Here is a 27672-nt window from a genome sequence, read left to right on the forward strand (position 1 = left end):
GACAACAAGTGGAAGCACTGGCCTTGTATAGAAGATCGGAGAGTGGGGATCCCTGGGTGGCGCAGCGGTTTGGCGCCTGCCTTTGGCCCAGGGCGCAATCCTGGAGACCCGGGATCGAATCCCACATCGGGCTCCCGGTGCATGGAGCCTGCTTCTCCCTCTGCCTGTGTCTCTGCCTCTCTCTCTCTCTCTCTCTCTGACTATCATAAATAAATAAATAAAATTTTAAAAAAATAAAAATAAAAAAAATAAAAGGAAGGGCAATTATATATAAAAAAAAAAAAGAAGATCGGAGAGTTCATTCATAGAAACAGGAGGAAAGGCAGAGTGTTGGGAGATGACAGAATGTGGAAGTGTTTTCTGATTATTTCTTTTCCTTTAGTGAAACAGGAAGCAAGATCAAGAGGTCAGAGTGAAGCTGAATAAGGTTTTAGAAGTTTGAAGATAGAAGTGAAAGACTGGCATGAAACAGCTATCTAGAAAAATGGAGAGCTGAATGAACTAAACAATCCAGTATGGCATATTTGATCATGAATTTAAAGTAAGACCAGACACCATGGTTTTGTGTTTCTCTTGGGCTACATTCAGTTGCTTGAGTGCAGGAACAGAGTAGCAAGAACTAGACTTAATGATGTTAAGGATTTGCCAGGGAAGTATCAGAGGAAGAGTAATAGATGAAAGGAGGGCACAAAGGAGTTGAAGAAATATGCAAGAAATTGGTGATGATGGACCAAAGAATCTAAATTGGCTAAGTAAGCAAATGAGGATAAGAGATGAAAAGTAGTGAAGATATGGCATAGTCAATGGACTGGATATCCTAGTAAGACTGGAGAATTACTGGAATTGGGATAATACAAGGAGTAAACTAGAATAACAAGAGATGGTGACTATGAGTGAAATGCTTGAAACTGAGACAATGGGAAGATACGGTTACTATAAATGATAATGTCTATGGTATGATCATAGGAATGAATGGTTGGAAGGGATGTCAGACAAGATTATCTGTGGTGAGGAAGTAAGGAACTGAGAGGTAAGGATCTTCCTCATGATGTAAGAAATTACAAAGAACTAAAACAGGAGTAGTAGTAAAGAGAGATGAGCTAGATACATTTTGTAAGATTTAAATTATGATGGAGATTATCTGCACAAAGCAGGTGCTCTTATATTGGTTATGTTCCTACTACCTATTCTGTGGTATAGTGTGCTTCAATAAAGCATAAGATTCAAGAAGTTTCTGTTTGCTTCTGCAATGTTTCTTTCCATCAATATTATAACATTCTATCTGTTCTCAAGAGATCATCCTAAATGATTAGATATACAAGTAGCAGATCAATTTCCTACCCTTGGCTCTTTAGGTTTAAAGAGCTATACTAAGTTAATAGAGTGATACTATTTTCAAATACTAGAATTATTGAGTTCTGACTATATTTCAAAGTTTTAGCAACAGGAGATACAGTGATTAGAAACAAAGAACAGAAGACTCTAGTCTAGTATCATAATACATGGCCAATATCATTGGTACACTTATGTTCCACTGAAACTAGGTTTATTTAAAATTCATCACATATTTATTGGCTGCTTATTTTGTGCTTTTATTAAAAAGTGAACAAAACAGACATAGTCACTGTCTTTGGAGAGCTTATAGTATATTTTAGACAATAATGAAAACAATAAAAACAGAACAATAACTAGAAGGTCTATATTGGTAACAAAAAAGGGTACTGATTATCTTTTTTATTTTTTTAATGTAAGCTCTAACACAGCATGGGTGGATCTTGAATTCATGACCTTAAAGCATAACTTATTTTTCTTTGCTTACACTAAAAATGAAAAAATATGGCTTTAAATTGCATCGATTAAATTTGTAAAAAAAAAGTAATAAAAGGCAAAATAATTTTTCTTTAAAACTCATTAGAATTATATAAAAAACTTAACTGAAGCCTAGCTTCCTCCCAAGCAAAACAACTGTGTATCAAAGTACTGTAATTTTGCTTAGCCAGGAATGCCTGGCTTACCCAGTCAGTAGAATATATAAGATATTTTTGATGCTGGCATAGTGAGTTCAAGCCCCACACTGAGCAGAGATTACATACATACATACATAAATAAATAAATAAAATTGCTTATTTAACATAAAAAAATGAAAACAGTGTGGTAGGGGGTGCCTGGGTGGCTCAGTTGGTGGAACATGCAACTCTTGATGTTAGGGGTCATGAGTTCTAGCCCGATGTTGGGTGTAGAGTTTACTTAAAAACAAAAAGTGTGGGGATCCCTGGGTGGCTCAGTGGTTTGGTGCCTGCCTTTGGCCCAGGGCGTAATCCTGGAGTCCCGGGATCAAGTCCCACATCGGGCTCCCGGCATGGAGCCTGCTTCTCCCTCTGCCTGTATCTCTGCCTCTCTCTGTCTATCATGAATGAATAAATAAATATTTTTTTAAAAAACAAACAAAAACAAAAAGTGTGTGGTGGGATCACGAGTAATTTCTACATGCCTTAAAAATTATCTTTTTCAATGTCATAATGTTGTCTGTGCAATGATTAAAATTAGAATTAATAAAGATAACTTACCCTTCGGTCAGCTGCTACAAGTCTAAATTCCTGTAATAACTTGCCAAAAAAAGATCTTTGCGGTTTTCTAAAGAGATGAATTGTCCCCTTTAAGATAAAAAATAAACAAATCAGCATTGAAGCATCTAATCTTTTTCATATCCTGTAATGGGATATGATGGTAACAACTAACATATGCTGAACACTCAGTATGTGGCAAGCAAATTCTAGACACTTGACAAGTATTTATCCATTTAATTCTCATAATCATCTATGAAATAGAAGTGATTTTTAGTAAATTGTCCAAGGGCTAACAAATGGCTAAGCAGAAATTCAAACCCAGGGATTTTAGCTCCAGACTACACACTTTTATTTTGAAATGGAATAGTTAATTTTGAACCAGAAAAGCAAACCATTTGCCATTTGCCAGATAGCTCTACTGGAAATAAAATAATTCAATTTACCTAATCAAAGCTTTATATATGAAAAGTTTGGAAACTATTATTTTAGAAAAATCTCTGAGGTTCTCTCTTAGGCAAAGTATCTGACATCCTGGATAGCCTCTTTAGTCCTTGCTAGTACACAGTACGGGACCAGCAGAGAAAGGGCATAACAGTGGGGTTACCACCAAGAGAAGAAACAGTGGAGACTAGAGAGTTATTTGCCACTCAAGTACGGGAAACTTTAGCTTTTATTAAAGGAAAGTTTAAGCACACATAGGATATTAGCTTATGATTAAGGCAGTATCCAACATCAGGAGGAGAAAATATGAGTTACCAATAAATGGTTTTGGAAAAGGTCAAGTTGAGATTCTCATTGTATTTCTTATTCTAGTTTTTTGTCATGTTAAAACTAAAATATAAAACTATAGAGTATTTGAAGAAATTTATGGATGTATAATTATATAATCTTGCAGATGGAGAAGACTTTTCATAACAGGACATAAAACCAAGAAGTTGTAAAGGGAAAAAAATTGATCAATTTTACTATCTTGGGAATATAATACCCCCCCAAAAAAAAACAAAAACAATCCTAGAGAGGAAAGATAAACTGGGAAAAAAAATTTTCAATTGTTATTCCAAAAGCAAAGTATTGTTTCTAGGGGAAAAAAATCTTTCACAATTTTCAGTGGGTCATATATAATAATTTGTTTGCTAAGCGCCATGCACTTACTTGTTTGGACTTTAATTTTAGCAAAATGCTTTCCTGACAGTAAGGCCACAATCACCATAACAGCCACACTACATTGCCACCTCACTATTGTTGGCCAATTTGACTTAAATACTTAAATTTCACAGAAAGCAGTGGAACTGAGTATTAACAGATTTAAAATGAGGGAAACTTTCAGATCCAACTCCAGCACAGGTATGATTTTCCTAGTTAGCTACTAGGACCATCTCAGTAGTTATTAAAAAAAAAAAAAAAAGGTATATCCCATTTCTTCGAATCTCAGACATGTCATTAGTTACATTAGGTTGAGACTCAGAAAAGGCAGAAAACTAAGTTGAACACTAGAAATCACCATTAAAAACCAGATTGTTGATTAACTGAGGCCAAGGGGCCTACACGGGGGCTCATTATATTATATTCTACTTTTCTGTGTTTGAAAATCTCCACAATAAAAATTTTTTTAAGTAAAACACACTTAAAATATAAAGCATTAGAAAAAAGCGTTACTAATTTTGTTATCCAAATAAAGACTAGTGTATATGTAACTCTAAGTCTTTGCTAAACTAATTCAGCTGAAAAGGAACAATATTCTATTTTCATTTGAGATGCTAATGGTCATGTTAATGAAAATACCCTATTCTTAATGAATTATGTGCAGGATATTTGGTCCCAAGCACAAATTCTGCTCAACACTGTTATCCCTGGTATCCTCTAACTTCATCCCACTTTATTTGTTAAAGTTTTGGGTTAAGACAGTGTTTTCTAAAAGGTAGAGGGCCATTTCTGATGCCATTCTGATATTGGTTAAAATAAAACCCCACAAAAATCCTAAAGTTCATGTCACTTTCCAAAATTATATTGGTCCCCCACTGCTATCATGATAAACTCTTAATTTTACAACCTGAAATCTAATGCTTTCAAGTGATTTAGCTTGTTTCTTTTCAGTTTTATCTCTTGCTCCAGATAGGGAATCAACTCCAACTAAACTGGTGTACCCCTCGTCTCATGATCATACTACTCAAGAGTGAAAAGGCCAGACTTGTCCAACCAAGCTCTAACAATCCTATAATACTTAAGCAAATTACTTGACCTGTTTCCTCCTCCAAATGAGAGTAATGAACAGATTAAGAGTAATGGAGTAAAGTGTAAAGTACTGTTTCATGGCTGATCTTCTATGTGAAGCCTTCCTAGATTATTCCAAACTATACTGTTCTTTACCCTACTTGCTTTGCAAATTAGCCAGGATAGCCTGCATCTTGTCATCCTGCATTTTAAGTTAATTTTTTAGCAACTTCACTAATGACAAGGGCTATATTTTCTTTACATTTTCTAAGATAGCTTGTGTTTTGCACAGTAACACCTTAATAAACAAAACATGGGTGACTCATAAACCCTTTCTTCCCCAAAACTTCTAAAATAAACCTTAAATGCTACTATTTTTTTTTTTTTGCATTATGGTTTCAAGCATAAAAATTTAGTGCCATAGCTATTTATTTGGTGTTTTAAAGACAGGTATTTATTGAAAACCTCCTCTGGGCCAGGAACTGTTACAAGGGTCTGGGGACACCAGCGTGAATACAGAGGTCCTGCTCTCAAAGAGCTTACAGTCTAGGAAATGAGGAAGACAAGTAAATACACAATTTTAACATAGTCTGGTAAGGGCTACAGATGTTACTGGTAATTAGCACTAATTACCATGGGAGCACAACAGAAGCACCTAATAGTATCTTGAGATATAGGAGAAAGTCTCATGAAAGAGACTAATGGACATATAAGGGTTATATTGATAAGGATGAGGGGTAGGAGACGACTGAATCCAACAGATAGAATAGCATATACAAGTTAGGTGCAAAGGCCTAATCCTTAGAGCATCATCTGCAAGCTCTTCACTGTGACTGGAATATGAATGTATGTATGTGAAAAAAGAGGCTATAAAGAAGGTTTGCGCGCACACACACACACACACACACAAGACAGCAGCATTAGCAGCTTGACAACACATAGCTTTTGTGTGCCATACCATATAAGACTTTATCTTGAGGATTATGGCAGGGAAAGGATTGAAGCAAGGGGCGGGGGGGGGGGGGGGGAGGCAGGGAGTGACACAGTCCAATTTCAGAAATTTAATTCTGGCTGCACAGTGGTGAATATTTTGAAGAAAGTAGCTCGAAGGCTATTTGGACAGCCTCACCGACAGTAAACTTTTACCAACTTCCTGTGTGCAAAGGAGGGATTACAGGAAATTTACAATAGAAAAAGAAAGTATAAATAAGACCTTTTTGGGGGACCATTTCCACTCAAGGAAAAAACGTACTAGAGTGACAATGGCTTAGGCACTGACAAGTGGTGCTTCTCTCCTACGGAGGCTATCAAGAGATCCAAGAATTTTTCTGATAAAACGGTGTGTTCCTTTTTTTTTTTTTTTTTGGTGTGTACCTTTTTTGACGTCAAGATTACAATCAACTTATCTTTCGATAAAATTCAGAGATATATATATTTGATTTGTAAAAGCATAAAAAAGACGAATTTCTCTTTTAAAAAAAAAATCACATTCCCCCGAAACCGTAAGGTATATAGTGGGATCTGCAAACGCAGGGAAAAAATGTGCAATAAAGACGCTCTACCAACACCTGGACTCTCTGCAACCACCGGCCTTCTGAAAGTTGCTGCTGTATCAGGCTCCCTGGCGCTCCACTAAGCCAGGTTGCAGAGTGGGGCGTCCACCTCAACACCCCACTCATAACCCTCTTTATGAACAACGGTATCGTCACTGATGTAAGTAAGCATCACTAGTTACGGTCGCCGTTGGTTGGACTTGTTTTCAGAGCTTTTGCTGGTGCAGACGCCGGCGCCGGCAAAGACTTTAATTTCTGTATCAAGTATATATCTCGGCACGGGAAAGTGATAAACGCTAAGAACTGAAAGCTCGGCCGCGAGCAGAGCCGGGATGCCAAGCGCCTAAGGGACCTGGCGAGGGATCGCGGGGGGTTCGGAGCTCTGCGGGCAATGAACGCTTCGGACGTCAGCCGCTTCTCTTGCGGGGGCCCGAGCACGACTCCGAGGACCCCTCCTTTGGGCAGCTGAGGCATGTCAAGGCCGCTTCGGGATGCGAGAAGATAAGAGGCATCATCTACGACAGAAACCCTCAGACCCCCAGCCAACTCACCATGATAAGGAGCCGCACAGCTCCCGCCGGAAGACGCTCTGGGAGCTGGGGTTTTCCTAGAGCGGAAGGGGTGGGGCCTCGGAAGCCGATTGGCCGAGAGAGACCCGGGGGCGGAAGTGCGTGCGCCGACTCTCGTTTCCGCCCGCTCCCAGGCTACCCCTGCGTGCCATAGAGGCGAAGGCAGCAGCTAGAGCGGCCGCGCCCAGGCGCTTCCGGGGTACGTAGGTGGAGCCAAGGGAGCTGAGGACCCAGTCTTCAGGGAGCGCCTAGGTTCTCTTTGTAACGTTAGGAAAAATCTCACTTAGTGCTGAAGCGCTTTTACTTGTGGGGTAGAATTTTTTTTTGCAGTGCTTTGTGAAATAGTATTCCCGTTTGAGGAACCAGGCAGAAGAAGAAACTTGCCCAGGGGCGTATACATCCGGTTCTCCGTTAATAGCCGAATTGGAACTCAGACCAGTGTAGGCAGTACTGTGTTCTGTTTCCCAAAGCGCTGATTTCTCGTGAAATTAATTTTAGGGAACTAATATTGTAGAACACGGGAAATAAAAAGATTCTGTGTAGAATACGCAGCGCGTGTGTGCATCAGGCACTAGTCAGGGAGACGAAACAAGGAGGGAGGGGGAATAAGTGTTTACAGTATGGAGAGTGTCGTGTAGACAATAGAGTGACTGGGTCGCTGATTTATAGTAGTCCGAGAAAGCTGCTCTAAGGAAGTGAAATGGGACTTCTGAGTGACCAGTCTTTTTGCGAAGATCATTCCAGGCGGGATAGACCATCCAAATAAAACAAGCAGTAGGTGTCTGAGGGTCCGAAAGAAGGGCAGTGTCTGGAGCCTTGGGCTTGAGGGCAAGAAGCGAAGAGATCTAAACGGTAAATGGGCAGACCGAGCAGGAATTTCTAATTTAGGGGTAAGGAGGCTGGTTCGGTTTTTGTTTTGCCTTCTAAGGGATACGGGAAGCCCACGGAGCGTTTTAAGGAGGCGGTGAGCTTTACGCGGTGGCTGGAGAACGGGTCGTCGCTGGGCAGGAATTGCCAACCAAGCACTCCCATGGTAGGCACTGTTCTGAGAGGTTAGCATGCATTAGCCAGACCCTTCTTAGTGGGATTGAAACCTCGAACTCGATTCCCCTGGCAGCTTCCATCTCTCCACAGCTCGTTAGACTCCCCAACTATTGCTTTCTGTTAGGTTCCTTTGAATATTACTCTGCACGGATACGATTTTGGAGTTCACCAAGGATTTGAAAGAAATCTGTAGGCATATTCTGGGGCTTTTATCTCTGAAATGCTTAAGATTTCCTTCCTGATTTTCAGCTGTTTTACAAGCCCCAAGTGACTCTTTAGCCCAAAAAGACTATTAGGTTCTGCTTGAAGTCTGTTTCTAAGCACCTTGCACACACTGGACGTTACCCTTGGGGTAAAAGCTAGTTAATGTGGATCTCTTCTAGGACATGGTTTTGTGCAGTTTCTGCCTGGTTTTGCTTGCTCCCTAGAGTCTTCTAATCTTTGCTTTTTATATTTTGTTCACTTTATAATTATTATGGGCAAGAGTTAGTCCAATACAAGCTACTCCTTCACTGCTAGACTGCAGCCTCTGAAACCTCAAAAAGTTTCAAATAAAAATAATTAAAGGCAAAATAAAATCTACCATTTATTTCCAATCCATTAGGATAAAAATCCACTTTATGCAGCTGAACCTTTTAATTCATTTTTTTTCTTCTGAAGAAAAAATACAAAAGACCAGATTAAAATTTGAGATAAGCACTTCAAGGAAATTCTTTGTCTGACTCAAGTCCAAAGCCAAACTAAATGGTTCATTCTACCAAAAGAATTAGTTTCTGTACAAAATATAAAGATTTTACCCTATAAATAGACTGCTGTATATTTACTTAAATTGGAATTCTCGTATCTGCTTTTCCTTCACTTCTTCCTAAGCACAAAGCATGGTCAGAAACCTAACAACCTCAATGGGCAGACTGTCTTAGAATAAACTTTTACCATTATCTGGGAAAGATAGTACTGATTCTTTCCTTTGGCTCAAAGTAAGTTTTAATATAGTTTACAAAACACTGCCATATTAAAGTGAGCACACTAACTTTTAATGTTTAAGCATTACTTTTTAAGAAGTTAATATGACAGTTCAACACAGAATCCAAAAGGTCACAAATGAAGTCTAATATTCAGAAAGCCTCGCCAACTTCTATCTTTATTGAAAAAAAAAAAAAAAAACCAGACGAATCCCTTTGCCTCCAATTATATCATTACCTTATTTTCATGGTTATTCTATGAGGAGAAAAAAAAAACAGCTTAAAGTGAAAATAAAATAAAAAGTAAGCCATAGAAAATACTTCTCTATCACTAAGCTCAACTTCAGACTTTGGTCAGGAAAGTAAAAGAACTTCTATACTGTATGGATGGTTATTCATACAGTAATATATAATTGTGATTCAGTGTTTATGAGAATATTAGCTTGACTTTTCTATTTTTTAACATTTGAAATCTTTGTTATCTAAAAACTATGCCAATAAAAAGTGAGCTACATTACTGCAGATAGAATGATTTTAAATATCATATTTTAAAAGTTGAGCGTGAAGCACACAGACCCTTAATATGCCTGACCAGTTATTCAAGTTTCATTAATGTTAATCCTTTTCTAAATGAAAATACAAAGTGAAATTTTATGAGCTTTACTGAAAATGTTTTAACTTTGGATATTCCCAATTCTTGTCATCATGTATACTGTATGATCTTTCATTATCAATATTTTATGATTGATGCTTTAATGTTTGAGACCTTAAAAAGATACAACATGTGATTGAAAATAGGCATGGTTCTGGCTTAAAAATTTTTCTATTTATCTCAACCCTCATTTCTGTTATCTAGGGAGTTCTAAGTTCATGATTAGAGGAGACATTTGAGTTACAGCTACAAATAGCACATTATCTTAAGAAACCAATACATCTATATGTAGATTAAATCTTTAACAAGAACAAGAATAAAATTAAAAAGAATGTATGTCTTCATTATAAAATTCTTATTTAGCTGGGGCAAGTTTTTAATTTTAATGTATTCCCTCAAAACCAAAGATATTTTTCTTAAATGAAAAAATCTTTGTTACTATTATAAAATTATTCTTTCCACCCATGACATTTTACATAAAAGCACCAAAGAAAATTTCTGTAAACAAACTTTTAACCAGTAAACTAAGGGCAAATATCCATTTGCCTTTATTACAATATTTAAAAAGCCATGATATGAGTCTACTTCCTACAATGACAGTTTTATAATAAAATCCAGGCATACTTATACAAACAAGAAATGGAATTACTATACATTTTTGGGGAACAAAAGACAGATTAACAGACTAACTTTTTAGTTAACAAAGTGAGCACAAGAAACCTATAAAATGTATGCAATGTATAAAAATTCAGTAATTTTTTAAAGTTTCATTGAAGGGGGATTAATAATTATTAAGAATAAAAGATGGTAGATCCACTGGCTTATAATTATCCTGTAAACAGTAAGAAAGCAATAAGCAATAAATTAGAAATGTCTTATCTCTCAGTTCTTCCCTTCTCTCACACAGGACCACTTTTACAGCAGTTAAGATTGGCCTTTTTAAATATTAGAATCATTCTAGCAGAAAATAAATTCCATTAGGAATAAATTAACAGTCTACAATAAATTTCTGACATATATTAGAAAAAAATACTGCAGGTCACATGAGGATTGATCTACATCTTGTAATGACAGAGTGACTCAAACCTTCTAACTGTCTCTATTTTACAAGATTTGCTTTTTTGCTATCAACAAATTGCTTTCTAAATTGGTAGCAAGGTAATAGAAAAATGTGAAGTGAAATGCAATTGTTTAATGTCTGGATTTTTGAAAAAGAAAAAAACCTTCAAAATACTTTTTCCTATTACTGTTACATAGGAAGAAGTTTCATTTGGCACACTGGACTTGTTTTATTTAAAAAAAAAAAAGGAAAAAAAAGAAACTTCGAGAATTTGGCATTCTAATCATCTGTAGTAAAGACAACAGTAGGAGAGGAAAATAGAAAAAATTACTATTTTAAGAAAAGACATCAGAAGACAAACAACCAAAGGCGCTTGTGTCTTCTACCATTCACTGTTTCTGGAATACTTTCATCTGCAACACGATATACAAATTATTATTTACATTATGATTATATTGGTAAAGAAGACCAGAATCAGTTTTTGTTGTGCTCTAACTTACAGTGCCCATCAGGATAACCATGAACATAGGCAAGAAGGCCTTCAACAAAATACTCCATTTGCATTGTATATTTTATTTGAATTTGTTTTATGGTTCATCTGCTAGGGTGTACAAGTAATTGTAAGACTCTGAAAAGTCCTGTAAACTTAGGCTGAATTTCTGTAGCTGATAACTATTCAATAAAGATGGTGTTTCTCTCTTCAAAAGCAAAATGTTCTGCAGGCTTACAAAGGTCTTTCCTTAAACAGTGGTATCGCCAAAGTCCTTGTTCCAACGTATGTATGCTTCTAAGGTTTGAGGGCTCACGCTGCGCTTTATCTTTTTCAAGGATTCAGTGAAGTCAGATAATCGAATATTTCTCATCTAGATTTAAAAAAAAAACACATGACAATACAAATCATGAACATATATACAGTAATTAACCCAAAAATGGATTAAAGTAATGATGCTGTTGTTTATTGGGTTATAAATATATTCTTAGAAAATCATGCCAGTCATCTTATTTTACATATATGTTAGGCAAGTTTGCTATATAAGAAATCTTACCAAAATGCTATACTAATCTACTTTTACGATATGTGTTTAATTTCCTAGGTTTAAAATTTTTATTTATTTATTTATTTAAAGATTTTATTTATTTATTCATGAGAGACACAGCGAGAGAGACAGAGACACAGGCAGAGGGAGAAGCAGGCTCCATGCAGGGAACCTCATGTGGGACTCGATCCTGGGACTCCAGGATCACGCCCTGGGCCAAAGGCAGGTGCTCAACTGCTGAGCCACCCAGGGGTCCCTAAAATTTTAAATCATAATGTTTTCCCATTATAAAAACAGAAAACACTCATTAAAGAAAATTTGACAAAAAACAGACAAGCAGAAAAAAGAATCACAATTCCATCATACAGAATTCTCAAGTCTCACCACAAGCATACTCTAGCTAAAGTCATGTTAGGTTTATTTTTTTTTTCTTTTTTTTTTTTCATGTTAGGTTTATTAGAGGAAAAGTTTACAAGAAGGGCATGAGACTCTTAAGGAAACAATACTTTTTACAATATAGAAGATGCTTGTATCTGAAATTTTCTAATACTAATATTACTTATAATGCATTTTATATTAATTTGGTCTTATTTTCTGACTTTTTAATTGGCTATGAGAATGTAGAAAAGAATCCTGAGTTAACATATATCTTTAGTTACCAAAGGATTTTTAAAACCAAAAGGAGCTTGGTACAAAATGAATAGTTTTAGAAATTGTCACTAATATATACATTGTATTTTGACAAAAAATAAGTGAAAGGAGAATTTGAGACAAAATGTCAACTGATATTTATTCTTTTTATTACTCTTATAAAAGCCAATCTAACTACTTCATACCCTCGTATCTTGATGAACACATATTGAGAAAATCACCCACATTTGTAACTTGTAGCCTAATCTTAGTCAAAAAGGAAAGGACATATTGTTACCACATAATCACCATATGAGCCCTACATGTTTACTTATTTAACTGTAAAACACACACTGGCTTCTTCCTAAAGCCCAAAGTGTAGAAGGATGATGAATGTAATGTATTACTATGATATTCTTGAATAAAATTTATTTGTTATAGAAATTTAGGTTTTAAAAGCTTTTGATGAAATTCCAACTGAAATATATAGTATGGTATATATATATATATATATATATATATATATGAAATTTATATATGGTATTTTAAAGTTAGTAAGAGGTGAATGTATACAATGGGAAAAAGCAACTGGCAGTTAATTGCAGAAAAATAAATCGGCAAAGATGTCTTATCAAAACGAAATAATGAAATAGCAAAGTTACAGTTAAAGTGGATACAAACTGTGTGCTTTGTTTTTTATTTTCTTTTATTTTTAAGTAGGCTCCATGCCTAGCATGGGGTTTGAACTCACGACCCTTGGGATGCTTGGGTGGCTCAGCGGTTGAGCATCTGCTTTGGCTCGGCATGATCCTGAGGTCCTGGGATCGAGTCCCATACTGGGCTCTCTGCATGTAGCCTGCTTCTCCCTCTGCCTTTCTCTCTCTCTCTCTCTCATCAATAAATAAAATCTTTAAACAAAAAAATTCACGACCCTGATATTTAGTCACATGCTCTACTGACTGAGCCAGCCAGGTGCCCCAAACTTTGTGCTTTAAAAACAAAGTACATTATACCCTGAATTTATAACCAACAATTTTTAGTACTACCTTTATTTTTTTTTAACATTTTGTTTATTTTTTTGAGAGAGAAAGAACACATGAGCAGGGGGAGGGACAGAGAAGGAGGAAGCAGCAGACTCCTTACTGAGTGGTAAGCCTGATTTGGGGCTTGATCCTAGGACCTTGAGATCATGACCTGAGCTGAAGGCAGATGCTTAACCCACTAAGGCATCCAGGAGCCCCAGGACTATCTTTTAAAAACACAGAATACAATACAATTACTTGAGTTCTATTATTTTTTTAAAGATTTTATTTATGTATTCATGAAAGACACAGAGTGGAAAAGACATACGCAGAGGGAGAAGCAGGCTCCCTGTGCCTATGAGGGACTCAATCCCACATCCCAGGTACACACACACACACACACAGACACACACACACCAGTACCTGACTAGACAGTTATTTAAGTTGTACTAAATAATGACTAAATACAATTCTAGTATACAATTGTAGAAACCAAATACTTTTGTTTTCCTCTCATAAATGCAACTGATAAAATAGATTTCCTTAAAAATGCCACTATTACTACGTATTTTAAAATTATTCTATGGACACGTGCATAGTATCCACTACTGCCAGACTGTTTTAAGTATTTTATAAATATTAATTCCTAAGCATTTTATAAATATTAACTCCTAAGTCCAGAACTAACAGCTAAAAGTACTACCAAATTATTAATACTAAAACCATTAGGGCAGCTGAATGGCTCAATGACTGAGCATCTGCCTTTGGCTTAGATCATGATCCAGGGATCAAGTCCTGCATCAGGCTCTCTGCAGGGAACCTGCTTCCCTCTCTGCCTGTGTTTTTGCCTCTCAGTGTCTCTCTTGAATAAATAAATAAAAATTAAGAACAATACTGCAAAAACGATGGGGATGTCACTTTCAGGATTAGGTTATAAAGACTCTGACTTCCATCTTGTTGGTACTTTCTCTTCTTCTTGGCTTGCTTGCTCTCAGTACTATGTTAGAGAGGCCTATGTGGGAAAGAACTGAAGGAGGCCTTCAGCCTATGGCTAGAAAAAACTGAGGGAGGAAGTGTATCTGGCAAAGAACCATGTAAGTGAGCATGGAAGTAGATCTACCACAGTTGAGCCTTATAATGATTACAGCCCCAACCAACAGCTTGATTACAGCTCTGTAAGAGACCTTGGGCCAACACTTTGATTGCAACCCTATGAGAGTGCTTGAAGCAGATGACTCAGCTAAGCTATGCCCATATTCCCAACTCCATGAAAATATGAGATAATGAATATGTGCCATTTTAAGCTGTTTTTAGGCAATTTGTTTTATGGCAATACAACAGAACTATCTTGTTTTAAAGTCATGAGTTACTAAAAAAAGTAAATAGACTTAAAATTTCTTTATTCTTCAAATTAAACAGGAACTATATTTAGGTTGACTTAGTTCAGTGAAGAAAAATGTTGCTTGGGCTGCCTGAGTGGCTCATTTGGTTAAGCATCCAACTTGGTTTTTAGCTTAGGTCGTGATCTCATGGATCATGAGATCAAGCCCCCATGTCAGGCTCCCTGTTCATTGGGGAGTCTGCTTAAAGATGTTCTCTCTCTGTCCCTCCCCCTACTCGCTCACTCTAAGTGTTAAAAAAAAAAAAAAAAAGAAAAAAAAGAAAAATGTTGCTTATGTTTGACTGTATGTATATTCTCAGGATGGGCAAAATATATACAAAGGTTAACAAAGGCACTATCAGTGGAAAACTGCTTTCTTTTCTTATGCAATAATGGACAGCTTTGTAAGAATTTCTATTCCCTAAGCAGCCACCTACTTGGTTTCATAAAATTATTATAAGATATTAATCAAAGTGTATCAAAGCATTCCATTTATAGGTACAAGTAGTCTTCCCAATGGACTTCCACAGGAAATGCTATGGTCTTAACAAAGCTTGAGACAGAGTGAAGAATACTTGCAGATGAGGAGGTGAGTGGTTTTTGCCTGTTAAATCATTTGAGAATTTGTAGACTGCTTCTTACTGAAATTCACTTGCCAGATTTTTAGCTCATTACTACCTTTTTTTTTTTAAGATTTTATTTATTTATTCATGAAAGACACAGAGGGAGAGAGAGGCAGAAACACCAGGAGAGGCAGAAGCAGGCTCCACACAGGGGAGCCCAATGCAGGACTCGATCCCGGGTCTCCAGGATCACACCCTGGGCCTAAGGCAGCGCTAACCCGCTGAGCCACCCGGGCTTGCCCTCATTACTACCTTAATTAGTCCCTTTATTCCACGTGGTCTTTCCATGGGACAAATACAAACGCCTAAATTGTCACACAATCGGCCTCTCCTAGTCTGAAGCTAAGGGGCCAAAGTATAGGTGATATCGAGTTTATCTATCCTGGGTCCAATGCAGGGAAATGGTGTATGAAGAAGAAAGAATTCATGCATGATGTTCACTTTTTGAGTAGAAAGGTATTATCAGGTTTATGCTATAAGAACATTAAAAATATATATTTATGGGATATTCTTAATAAACTTTTTAAAAATCCACAAGACACTTTGGGAACACAAGCTGTATAGTACTTATATATAAAAAAAAGTAAATGTGGAATTAAAATTATGAATCAAATAAAAGGGACTTGGAACTTATACTTTAAATGTGAATTTTTAAGGTAATAGTAGCTAAATGCCAAAGAAGGTATGTGGAATACTCTATTCCCAGCTTCACTCATATCAAAGACACTCTAGGTAAATTAGACTTAAAATGAAATGGTGGTTGCAATAAGTGTGAGGGTATTCTTAGTAACGTAGTTAATTAACTACTATGCACAAAATACCTGAAAACAATGACGTTTACTCAGAAGCTTAAAGAAAAAAAGACTGCCAAAATGTACTCAAATACATTCATTCTCGGGATCTCTGGGTGGCTCGGCGGTTTAGCACCTGCCTTCAGCCCAGGGCGTGATCCTGGAGTCCTGGGATCAAGTCCCACATCGGGCTCCCTGTGTGGAATCTGCTTCTCCCTCTGCCTGTGTCTCTGCCTTCTCTCTCTCTCTCCCTCTAATGAATAAATAAATAAAATATTTAAAAAAAATACATTCATTCTCTCTGTTAAGAGTTCACCGTCTCCTCAATAGCTGTTGAAACTTGGGCGGTAAAAAATATCTCTGACATATCAGTTATCAGTTATAAATATGATTTAAGACTAATTTTAAATATTTGCTTACATAGTTATTACAAACATTCTGCATGTGCAATGTCATATTTTGCAGCAATGTTTTTCAAAAGAAATGCCTCAGCATTTCATAAGAGGGCCTACCATATTAAGAAAATGTAATGAATTACATTACAATGGTATTGTTTTATTTATTTAATCCTTTTTAAAGAAGATTTTATTTATTTATTGGAGAGACAGTGAGAGAGCACAGGCTGGGGGACGGGCAGAGGGAGAGGGAGGAGCAGATTCCCCACTGAGCAGGGAGCCTGACATGGGCCTGTCTCTATCCCAGGACCCTGAGATCATGATCTGAGATGAAGGCAGACGCTTAATGGACTGAGCCACCCAGATGCCCTGGAATTGCTTTTATAAGGACAAAAATAAATGCTGAGAATCTCACAAAGTAGAACATCAAGGGATTAACTTGTTACAAAGAGTAAAATCCTCAAGTTTTCTATGATTTGATAGAAAAATGACTTAATGACTATGTACAATGTTTTTTTGTCCATTACCAAAGAACATAAGGGATTGTAATTTAATATGCTTGTATATTTTGAAATGAAGCAAAGTTAACATTTTCTATCTTCTCATCATATCAACTACAAAAATCCAGACAAAACCTATCTTACAATATAGAGAACCAGAGCAAAGAAATGATAATTATAAAATAATATACCTCACTGGCAGACATATTCTTTACTTGTTCTGGTTTCAGTTCTGTAAAATATAAGACAATCACTTAAAAAAAAATTTCTAAGTTTAAGTTACTGAAGCACAAAACCAAGTACAATGATCTAAAAGTACAAGTTCAATATAAATTATTTGTATTAAAAGGAAGACACATTAATATTAAGAGCACAATTTATAAATGCTTAATAATAGTCCTTTTTAGGAGTAACTGGGAGGCATTCAATTTCTTTGCATATTGCTCAAGAACAATAAAATTTACAAAGTTTAAGAGTGAACTTAAAAGAATGCAGCTTGTTCTTTACAAAGGTGTTTTGATTTTTTTTTTAAACCCAGTAACTTTTGTTTGCTTCAGAATAGTTAAAATTTTCTGGAAAAAAGGCAAATGGTTTATATATTAGTGATTGGTTGAGTCCACTTTCTGAACAAGATTTCATGGTCTGGCAGCAAGTTTGACTAGAGAATGCTTTGCCCATGTTCTCAAGGTTACACTTCTTATTCTCCAAACCAGCAATTCTGAGTCAGTACACTGTTTCATTGTGGGAGATAAGTTCTAGAAGTTTCATGTTTCATGTTCCTTTTTATTGTCACAGCCAGCAATCTGCGTGCATACCTGAGAGCATCATTTACCCACTCCCCATACTGGCTGTGGAAAAGCAGTTGAGAATATCTAGTCTAAAGTGGTATCATAGTGGTATTTCACAATCAGCAAATAACTCTGAATCAAATCAAAGCAATTCCTCAAAAGATAACATATAAGAATACAAATAAAAGCTTCCCTTTAGACACTTTTAATTTCAAGCGATATCAGAATATTGAAGTGAGAAGAGCCAAAAAACAGATAAGAACATTTCCCCTTTATTTTTCTTTTTTGCTTGCTTAAAAATGTTTTATTTTTTTTTATTTTTATTTTCTGCTGGTTACCTACTATCAAGAAGTGAAACATGGCAGATGGTAATTTATCGTGGTAAGCATTGTTTAATGTACAGAGTTTTCTACATTATGTTGTACACCTGAAATGAAATATAATGTTGTATGTGAACTATATTTCAATAACAAAGATTTTTTAATAAAAAAAAACTGAAAACTGTTGTTTTTAATAGGGGTCATGGTCTACTACTGACCCATGGACTGTGAGCTAAGATGGTTTCGCATTTTTGTTTGTAAAAACAAACAAACAAACAGAAGAATATGCAATGGAGAGCCTATGTGGCCCCTAGGCCTAAAATATTTATCAGGCCCTTTACTCTCTCAGTCTCTAGAGTTGCTGACTCTAACTCTAGAAACTATTTTGTAATAAGTTTTCTAACAGCTTCAATGCTTTCTTATTAAAACAAAAACAAACCTCTCAATAGGGACTTCTTAAGCTTCTAAAGTGGTCTAATAAATAGGCTCTATACACATACCTCGGATAGGACCCAGTGCTGCATCTTTTGCCAAAGCTGTTAGATCACTTCCTGAATACCCATCGGTCATTCTGAGAATGGGAAGGAAGAAAGAGTAAATTATTTTCATCTTTGCAGATTTAAAATCTCCGTGTAAAAAGAGGGTAAAATCTAGTTTGCCTCTATCATCAAGCAGAGAGCTATGTCATTTGATTTTAAGGACACAGAAAGGCCCACTTGCTGAAAACAAACAAAATAGTCTATGGCAGTCCTCAGAATGCCTGAAATTTTCATTATGAGAACCATTTCTTTAGATTAAGGCATATTACATCTCCAGGAGGCTCCATTAAATTTTAAATACATCCCTTGGAAAAGATAACACTTATAAGCCATTGCTAGCTAACTGACACATAACCATAATTATTACTCTGTAAATTAATATTTCTTTATCTTGACAAAAAACACTGTCAATCAAGGTAGATTCTTTTTTTAATTTTAAATTTTTAAAAATTTTTTTCAAGGACACTCTATGCCTAACGTGAGGCCCAAACTCACAACCCTGAGATCAAGAGTCACGTGTTCTACCAACTGAGCCAGTCAGGTCCCCAAGGTACATTTCTTTAAACGTAGGACAGATAGGGTAAAGGAAGAGTCTGGTGTAGTCTGGTGTAGAAGACATTGGCAAAAAAGGCACACCTGAATGGGATGCCACAGTGGAGAGTCCTGGGCAGCCAAGAGATTATCAAGGGGAACTAAAAACTGGGGGGGGAGGGGACACAAAGAGGAAGAAGAAAATAAAACAGGAAAAGAAAGCATTTACTTAGCACATACTATGTTATATAACTATTGAGATTAAACATTATTAGCTGCATTCTTTATTGCAATGACAGAGAAGAACCTCAATATTTCCAAGTATTGAATTTACTCTTTTCTCATAGGTATCTGGAACTCAGGGTTTTTACTAAAATTACTAACACTTCACATACTTCTTGAGTATTTAAATTCCTTTATGAGATTTTTAATGACTAAAATTCAAGTACACCTCCTATAGTTTCTACTTAAGTATACCACTCATAAGAAAAGCTGAAGATGCAAAAGTTAAAAAAAAATTATGTGTAATACTAGAGAACAAGTTTGTATAAAAGTATCTGTGGGGTGCCGTGTAGCTCAGTTGGTTAAACATCTGCCTTTGGCTCAGGTCACGATCCCAGGGTCCTGGGATCGAGCCCTGTATTGGATTCCCTGCTCAGTGGGGAGCCTGCTTTTCCTTCTCCCTCTGCCTGCTATTTCCCCTGCTTGTGAGACGAGGAAGGAAGGAAGGAAGGAAGGAAGGAAGGAAGGAAGGAAGGAAGGAAGGAAGGAAGGAAGGGGAAAGAAAGAAAAGGAAAGAAAGGAAAGGAAAGGAAAGGAAGAAAAGGAAAGGAAAAGAAAGAAAGGAAAGGAAAGAAAGAAAAGGAAAGGAAAGAAAGAAAAGGAAAGGAAAGGAAAGAAAGAAAAGGAAAGAAAGAAAAGAAAGAAAAAAAAGAAAAGAAAAAAGAAAGAAAAGAAAAGAGAAAAGAAAAGAAAAAGAAAAGAAAGGAAAGAAAAGAAAAGAAAAGAAAGAAAAAAGAAAGAAAAGAAAAAAAGAAAGAAAGAAAAGAAAGAAAAAAAGAAAAGAAAAGAAAAAAGAAAAGAGAAAGAAGAAAAAAGGAAAGAAGAAAATATTTGCATTGGTGTAGGCAGAAAGAAAGGAAAGAAAGAAAAAGAGAAAGAAGAAAAAAGGAAAGAAGAAAATATTTGCATTGGTGTAGGCAGAGATACAAGATGTTTTAAGTTTTTAAAATTATTTTAATACCACTTACAAGTTTTAATAAATTTATAAAAAGAATATGCCATCATTGGATATGTAGGTCAGGTCTTATAGAAGATCTAGAAATTTAAATTTAGAAACCATATATATAAGAATAAGAGATAAGAAAAAAGGTAAAGGAAGTTAAAGGATGAGGTGAAGTTCTCTTAAAAATAAATTATTCATTTCATAATTAACTATACACAAAACAAAACAGAATTCTTTAAAAAAAAAAAAAAAAAGCTTTAAGATAGACCAAATCAAATTACTCACCTAGCAAGTTGTGCTAGTTCTTTTTGGGTCAATGGGCTTCCTTGTTTACATAATAGATTTTTAAGTAAAAGTAGTCGTGTCTGAAAAGAAATATTAAAGAATTATCAGCTCCAACCATTAGCTTAATGAAATATCCAAAAATTAGGTTCAAATCCTGACCCTTATTTAGTTAGCTGAATGATCATAAATAAGTCACTCTCTTAGAGGCTCGCTCATGTCTGTTAATTGGAGTTAAAACTACCATTTTGCAAGGCACGTGGGTGGCTCCATTGGTTAGGCATGGCCTTTAGCTCAGATCATGATCTCAGGGTCCTGGGATTAAGCCCCAGACTGGGCTCTCTCCTCAGCCAGGGAATCTGCTTCTCCCTCTCCATCTGTCTCTCCCTGCCCCCTAGTGCTCACTCACTCTCCCTCAATTAAATACATAAAATCTTTAAAGAAAAATAAATAAATAAACAAACAAACAAACAAACCACCATTTTTTGAGAGTTCTTGAGAGACTTAAAGATAATCCAAATAAAGCACTAAGGAAGTAGCTGCTGCTATCAAGGATGTTAAATGTTTGGGCTAGACAACCACAACTTTTAATTTTTTTAATATTTTTATTTTTTTCTAAAGATTCATTTATTTAAGAGAGAGAATGCTTAAGAGCATGGGGCGGGGCAGGGGTGGGCAGAGGAAGAGGGAGAGAGAGTCTTAAGTAGACTCTGTGGCTGAGTGCAGAACCTGATGCAGGGCTTGATCTCATGACCTAAGCAGAAACCAAGAGCCAGATGCTTACACCACTGAGCCACCCAGGTGCCCCGACAATCACCATTTTTAATAAACACTTTTATAGAGGAATGATTTCATGTAACATTAATCTCCCCATTTTAAATGTATAATTCAATGACTTTTAATAAATATATAGTTGTGCAACCATCACCATGACCACTTTTAGAACATTTCTATCACTCTAAATAAAGTTCACTTATGTCTGTTTGCAGTTAATCTCCACTCCTACCCCTAAACTCTGCAAACAATTTCCTTTGTTTTCTAGAAATTTGCCTTTTCTGGACAATTCATACAAGTGGAACCATATGATAGATTATCTTTTATACCTGGTGTCTTCTCATTTAGTATGTTTTGGAGGTTTTTCCATATTATATAGCATGTATAAATACCTGAATCCTAGCAAATACCTATTGTTAAACAGTAGTCAATTAAATGCACACAACAGATTTGTTTACCCATTCTCTAATTAGATCTTAGATTTTTAGTTCTTGGCTATTATTTATAAATCTAAAAATTCTTTTTTTTTAATCTTAAAATTCTTATACATGTCTTTGTGTTAGACATGTTTTCATCTGTCTTGGGCAGATTCTTAGGAAAGGAATTATTGGGTCTTATGGTTAAGTTTACATTTGTCTTTTTAAGAAATTGCCAAACTAAAAAAAAAAAGAAATTGCCAAACTGTTTTCCAGTGTGGCTGTACTAATGATTGGAAAATCAATATTGTCAAGATGGTAGGTCTTGTTTCTGTGTTAAAAAAAAAAAAAAATTCAAACATAGATACATACCTCCTCATTTGGCAAAGACACATATACCCGTTTGATGAAACGCCTAAAAAAAGATTCAAACAATTTCAGAATTTACCTTGAATTTAAAGGTAACTCAGTTCAAGTAGCAAATGACAAAAAAACAAAACTTTAATACTCAAAGTATTTGAATGCGTTATAGTGTACTCATCAGTGTGAAGTTATTTTGAGTTACTTGTTTTTTTTAAGATTTTATTTTGAAGTAATCCCAACATGGGGCTCAAATTTATAACCCCAAGATCAGAAGTCACATGCTCTACTGACTGAGTGAGCCAGGCACCCCTTGAGTTACTTTTTTAAAACTCTCTAGATACTGTTTAAAAATCTTTAATTCAATATTGTCAGAATTAAAGTAACCATTTATGTATGTGTATCTTTTCTTTTTTAGACAGAGAGAGAGAGAGAGAGAGAGTGCGCGTGCAAGCACGTGAGGGAACACGAGTAGAAGAGGAGTCAAGGGAGAAAGGAAGGAAAAGAGAGTGAGAGGAAATCCCAGGGAGACTCCATCCACATTGAGAGCAGAGCCCAATGTGAGGCCCAGTCTCACAACCCTAAGACCATGACCTGAGCTTAAATCAAGATCAGACGCTCAACCAAGTGAGCCACTCATTTGCTCCTATATGTATGCTTTCAATAGCATGAATGTTTTAAAACAAACAAAATATCTGATATAAGAAATGGAATAGGGCAGCCCGGGTAGCTCAGCGGTTTAGCACTGCCTTCAGCCTAGGTCATGATCTTGGAGACCCGCGATCGAGTCCCACATCGGGCTCCCTGCATGGAGCCTGTTTCTCCCTCTGCCTGTGTCTCTGCTTCTCTCTCTCTCTGTGTGTCTCTCATGAATAAATAAATAAAATCTTTAAAGAAAAAAAAAAAAAGAAATGGAATAAAGAAATCTCTGCTACCTTCTTAAAACTTAACTAAAACAAATAAGGACCATTGAAACAGAAATGTAAACTCCACCATCAACAAACTCAGGTAATATTTATACAACTAAAGTGAATGAAGAAGGGCTGCCTAGGGCAGTGAAAATGATACTGATGAAGGAGGATAACACAGGATCTTCTACTGCAGATTCTAGGCGTGGCTATCAGCACAGAGTATTCTAAAGGAAACAGAGCATTCTCGGAGGATTAATAAAAAGCCAACTTCCCATATTTATTATTTTTATTTTTTATCTTTTAAAGATTTTATTTATTCATGGGAAACACAGAGACAGAGACATAGAGGGAGAAGCAGGCTCCTCACAGGGAGCCTGATGTGGGACTTGATCCCCCGACCCAGATCACACCTTGAGCCAAAGGCAGACACGCAGACACTCAACCACTGAGCCACCCAGGTGTTCCAGAGCCTTCCATATTTAAACCAGCATGTGAAAAATGGCTCTGCAAATCATGTGAAACCTAGTCAGGAGCAGAGGAATGGCAAGAATATTGAGGCTGAAAAAAGAAACTCAAAGACCTATCACCTTTGTAAGAAGACATCAAGACATCTCGGAAGATTACAAGCTATCTTGCACTGACTAATCTTTATCAGGTAGGATTTGATGGTGACTCAAGGAGACTGCCTGTTAGTCCAGGCTATTCATAGGACAAGACACTTGCTCAGTATCTTAATTTACTAGCTCTTCTCCTATAATATCACTCTAAAACTAGGCTTTCTAAGAAAACTCCCTTTATTCAAATAAGAACAGTGAGCAAAATATGTAATAATTTCTTTAAAGTGCCAAAAGAGAGAAAAGATTACAATAAATATAAAACAGAGAATATATGCAAGAAGATTCTGCCATAGAACAAATTTAAATTGTGACCATATATCTTTCCATGAAATAATTTAATCAAAAAGAAGTCTCCTAATGAAACAAGAACTCAATGAGATAAGGGCTGAAGGCTATAACTTACAAAAGCTCAAGGAAATAAGACAAAAGAAGAGGAAAAACAGGATTACAGAGATCAAGAAAGCAATGAAAACAAAGGAGAAAACCACCACAGACACAGGTTACAAAAGTACTAGCACAAAGATCAGTCACAAACCCAATAACCAATAAAGACAACAAATAAAATGGAACAAAACAAGACCTAAGAGTTATAAAGGATTAGAAAGAAAATTAAAGATATGGAAGGCAAAAAGATGCAACATAATGCATAAACTGTGTGTGAAAGAAAAAAAAAACAGAAGAATGAATTAGGAAAATAAAAATTCAAGATAATATTCAAAATTACTTTCCTAAAACAAGAGGTTTCAAACTACCAATTTAAACAAACACCAAATCCCAGAATAAACACAAATCAACATATTTCAAATAACTAGATTTTAGTGGTTAAATATAACTAGTAAGGTGAAAAAAAAATCAAGTTAATCCATAAATGTGAATAAAAGCAGGTTGGCTTCAGACTTTTACACTATAACGTTTAATCCTAGAAACAATGGGGCAATGTAATCAATTCCTCAGGAAAAGAAAGGGAGGCCGAAGAATTTTATGCTGAGTCAAACTGTTCTCCCTGTAGGAAGGGAATAAATTTGTTCAATCACACAAGAACACAGAATACAGTTCCCATGAATCCTGCCTGCTTTTATTGACTTCTCATGAAGTCCAGGAAAAGAGAGTAAGAATCAATTCTGGAGTTTTAAAATAATTTAATCCTAATCAGAAGAAATAAGCAATTTTCCTGAAACCACAAAGTGTAAACTTGTTTTCGTGGTATGTCGGTTCTGTCTTCAAAATCTTTAGTTGGTGACAATGGGATGCCTGGGTGGCTCAGTGGCTGGGTGTCTGCTTTCGGCTTGGGGAATAATTCTGGAGACCTAGGCTAGAGTCCCGCATCAGGTTCCCTGCAAGGAGCCTGCTTCTCCCTCTGCCTGTGTCTCTGCCTCTCTCTCTCTCTCTCTCTCTCTCTCTGTCTCTCATGAATGAATAAATAAAATCTTAAAAAAAAAAAAAACTGCAGTTGATGACAAGAGGCCAAAGGATGGATACCAGGAGCAAAATAATGAATTTAGTCTTCAAATTAAGAGTGAAGGAAATAGATATGTGAGATGAACACAGGAGTAAATACATCTGAAACTGATGTGTTTCTACATAATCTCCCTACCTGAGAACAGCCTCATCAAGCTCTTGTGGCCTATTAGTTGCACCCATTACAAGCACTCTGTCATCTCCAGCAGATTGTACCTATAAGCCAAAAATTTTTTCAGTACTTTTAGATAAAGTAATAACAGATACATAATAAAGATATCTGTATTTCTAATCTAGGTCATTTAGGAAAATATATACACTAAAATGCTACCATCTTAGAAATACCATAATCAATACTTACACCATCAAATTCTATTAGAAATTCAGTTTTTAGACGTCTACTAGCATCATGCTCTCCTTCTCTTCTTTCACACAAAAGGCTATCAACTTCATCTAAAGGAAATACAAAGATAAAACTTTAATTAAAAGCCAAGCTATATGAGTCATTTGAGATTAATCTAGTTTACTACTTAAGTTATTAATATCCTGGGTCCTACTCAATTCATTAGTGTGTAAATTTGCCATTTTTAGATTAAAACTTTTTCCTTTTGAATAATCTTTCCTATTACACCTCTCAAATTTGGAGGGGGAAATTTCATAAATATTCAACTAACTTAGTTATAAAACATATTCTTACCTATAAAAATTATTGAAGGCTGAAGTTCTCGAGCCACAGCAAAAAGAGCTCTCACCAATTTCTCTCCTTCTCCTACCTGAAACAAGATATTATATATTGTAATACACATACAATACAACATTATTCCATCTGTTTAAATTTCATGATCTAAAGTCTAGAACCTAGGAATTTAATTTCCTTTCTTTGCAACAATCAAAGATTTGGTTTAAGGAATTGGGAGAGGGGAGTTACTGAATTGTCTCATAATTTAAAAAAATCAGAATATTTTGTATTTAATACAGTCTGGTAAGTACTTTATGTTTTTGGTGCTAAAACCTGGATCTGGCCTGTTAAGTACTTTAAAAAATTAAATATATCTCTATTCTGCTTAACTCTGCATTCCTAAGTCTTGAAAATGGAATAGCAACTATGGGTATAACTAGTGAGAAGGTGGAATATTTTGGGAGAAAAAGAGATATTTATTAAGCCCTTAGTTGCAGAGTATATTTATAGAACCAGGTAAGTTGGAAAATGCTCTCCTAAACTAAACTTACTTAAATTCATTCTCACAATATCATTGTCAATAAGTATAAAAATATTTCTAGGGAGCCCAAGAGGTCTATGAACATCCCTTGAAACATTCCAGGGGCTAAGACAATACTAAAACCATTCTATACACTAAAAGCAACTAATGAAAGGGTCATGAGGTTTGGGCTAATCTACTGTAAAAACTCTTCCATCCTCTAGCTGGCATCTATTTTTTTAATTGAAAATTTCATTAAAAACAAATGGCCTCAGATTTAGAATCATTAAAACAAATATTCACAGAGCTGGAAGGAACTGCAGGAGATCACTTCTTACAACATCAACACTTTATAAATGAAGTGAGGCCTAAAAGCAGTATTTTCTTAAGGCCAGTCCAATATCCAAAAGTTAGGCTGGAATCCCTAGCCCCTAACTTTCAAGATAGTGTTTTCCAGTGTATAATGCTCAGTACACTTATTTTAATAACAATTTTATTTATAAAACTTCACAGAGAAAATAAAATGTAACCAGGAAAAGAGGTATCTTGTTACAGTTACTTTTAATTACATTATAAAAATGAAAACCCTGCCAATATCGGATCTTGTACTTCTACCCTTCAAAACTGTTAAGACAATAAATTTCTGTTAAGCCAGCCAGTTTATTGTACTTTGTCACACAGCCCCAGCAAACTACAACAGTATTTGACAGCACAATTCTAACTTTAAATGAGCCTAACTTTCTATTTTGAAGAGTGATTTTCATCATATCTAAATAATAGATACAAAACTCAAAAATATTTTTTGTGTAGTGTTATTAGCATTTATACTTAGCAACACTTAGACAGTAACATAAAACATGACTAGAAAAAGAACACTCACATATTTTGAAGTTAAACTTGCAGCACTTATATTAAAGAAGGTTGCATTGGATTCTGCAGCTACTGCTTTAGCCTTAAAAATCACAAGGGCAAATATTATATTCAGTATCTTCCTTTAAAAAGATAACCACATTTGATCAATTTAAACAACAGAAAAGATTTCCAAAAATATAAAATATGACACAGCTCCTGACGTATGGCAATCAATGTGTTTCCTTCTCAGCAATGAGGACAAGGTCTAGGAAGAGCTATGCTTCTTTCAATTCTCTTTATTTTTTCTAAGGCAGAATGGATAAGGAGAGGTTACAAAAAGGGTGTAAGTCTCTTCTTAATTATAGAAAGATAACTGTTTGGAGAGAGAGAGAGAAACAGCTAA

The 27672-nt window shown here is 35.7% G+C and overlaps 2 protein-coding genes and 1 long non-coding RNA gene across 10 annotated transcripts in view; 1 reads left to right on the top strand and 2 right to left on the bottom strand.

Annotated features, from left to right (window-relative positions):
• Window positions 1–7031, bottom strand: part of SLC30A6 (solute carrier family 30 member 6) — a 42278-nt gene extending 35247 nt beyond the window's left edge. Inside the window, exons 1-2 of one of the 4 annotated variants that reach the window (XM_077843676.1) lie at window positions 6883–7031; window positions 2568–2654 (exon numbers count right to left, since the gene is read on the bottom strand). In XM_077843676.1, the coding sequence (XP_077699802.1) occupies window positions 2568–2654; window positions 6883–6885 (90 nt within the window). In that variant the 5' untranslated portion in view covers window positions 6886–7031. Of the gene's footprint in view, window positions 1–2567; window positions 2655–6346; window positions 6862–6882 lie in introns of those variants that run through there. The other 3 variants (XM_077843677.1, XM_077843675.1, XM_077843678.1) reach the window with 3 other exon arrangements.
• On the top strand, window positions 6530–19999 carry LOC144281018 (uncharacterized). 2 transcript variants are annotated; one of them, XR_013349476.1, is made up of 4 exons: window positions 6530–12070; window positions 12107–15284; window positions 16814–18166; window positions 19106–19999. It is a non-coding gene; the product is annotated as an uncharacterized LOC144281018 (long non-coding RNA). The 2 variants fall into 2 exon arrangements; XR_013349477.1 differs by having other exon boundaries at window positions 12107–15277; window positions 18135–18166.
• Window positions 10069–27672, bottom strand: part of SPAST (spastin) — a 54703-nt gene continuing 37099 nt past the window's right edge. For all 4 annotated transcript variants that reach the window (XM_077843673.1, XM_077843672.1, XM_077843671.1 and 1 more), the window contains 9 exons: window positions 27298–27369; window positions 25916–25991; window positions 25580–25671; window positions 25355–25434; window positions 22245–22287; window positions 20686–20765; window positions 18606–18676; window positions 17189–17229; window positions 10069–11481 (listed from right to left, as the gene is read on the bottom strand). In XM_077843673.1, coding sequence (XP_077699799.1) covers window positions 11359–11481; window positions 17189–17229; window positions 18606–18676; window positions 20686–20765; window positions 22245–22287; window positions 25355–25434; window positions 25580–25671; window positions 25916–25991; window positions 27298–27369 — 678 coding nt within the window. In that variant the 3' untranslated portion in view covers window positions 10069–11358. The remainder of the gene's footprint in view (window positions 11482–17188; window positions 17230–18605; window positions 18677–20685; window positions 20766–22244; window positions 22288–25354; window positions 25435–25579; window positions 25672–25915; window positions 25992–27297; window positions 27370–27672) is intronic.

The sequence above is a fragment of the Canis aureus genome, chromosome 12 (genome assembly GCF_053574225.1).
Source record: "Canis aureus isolate CA01 chromosome 12, VMU_Caureus_v.1.0, whole genome shotgun sequence".
In the NCBI taxonomy this organism is placed as follows: Eukaryota; Metazoa; Chordata; class Mammalia; order Carnivora; family Canidae; genus Canis; species Canis aureus.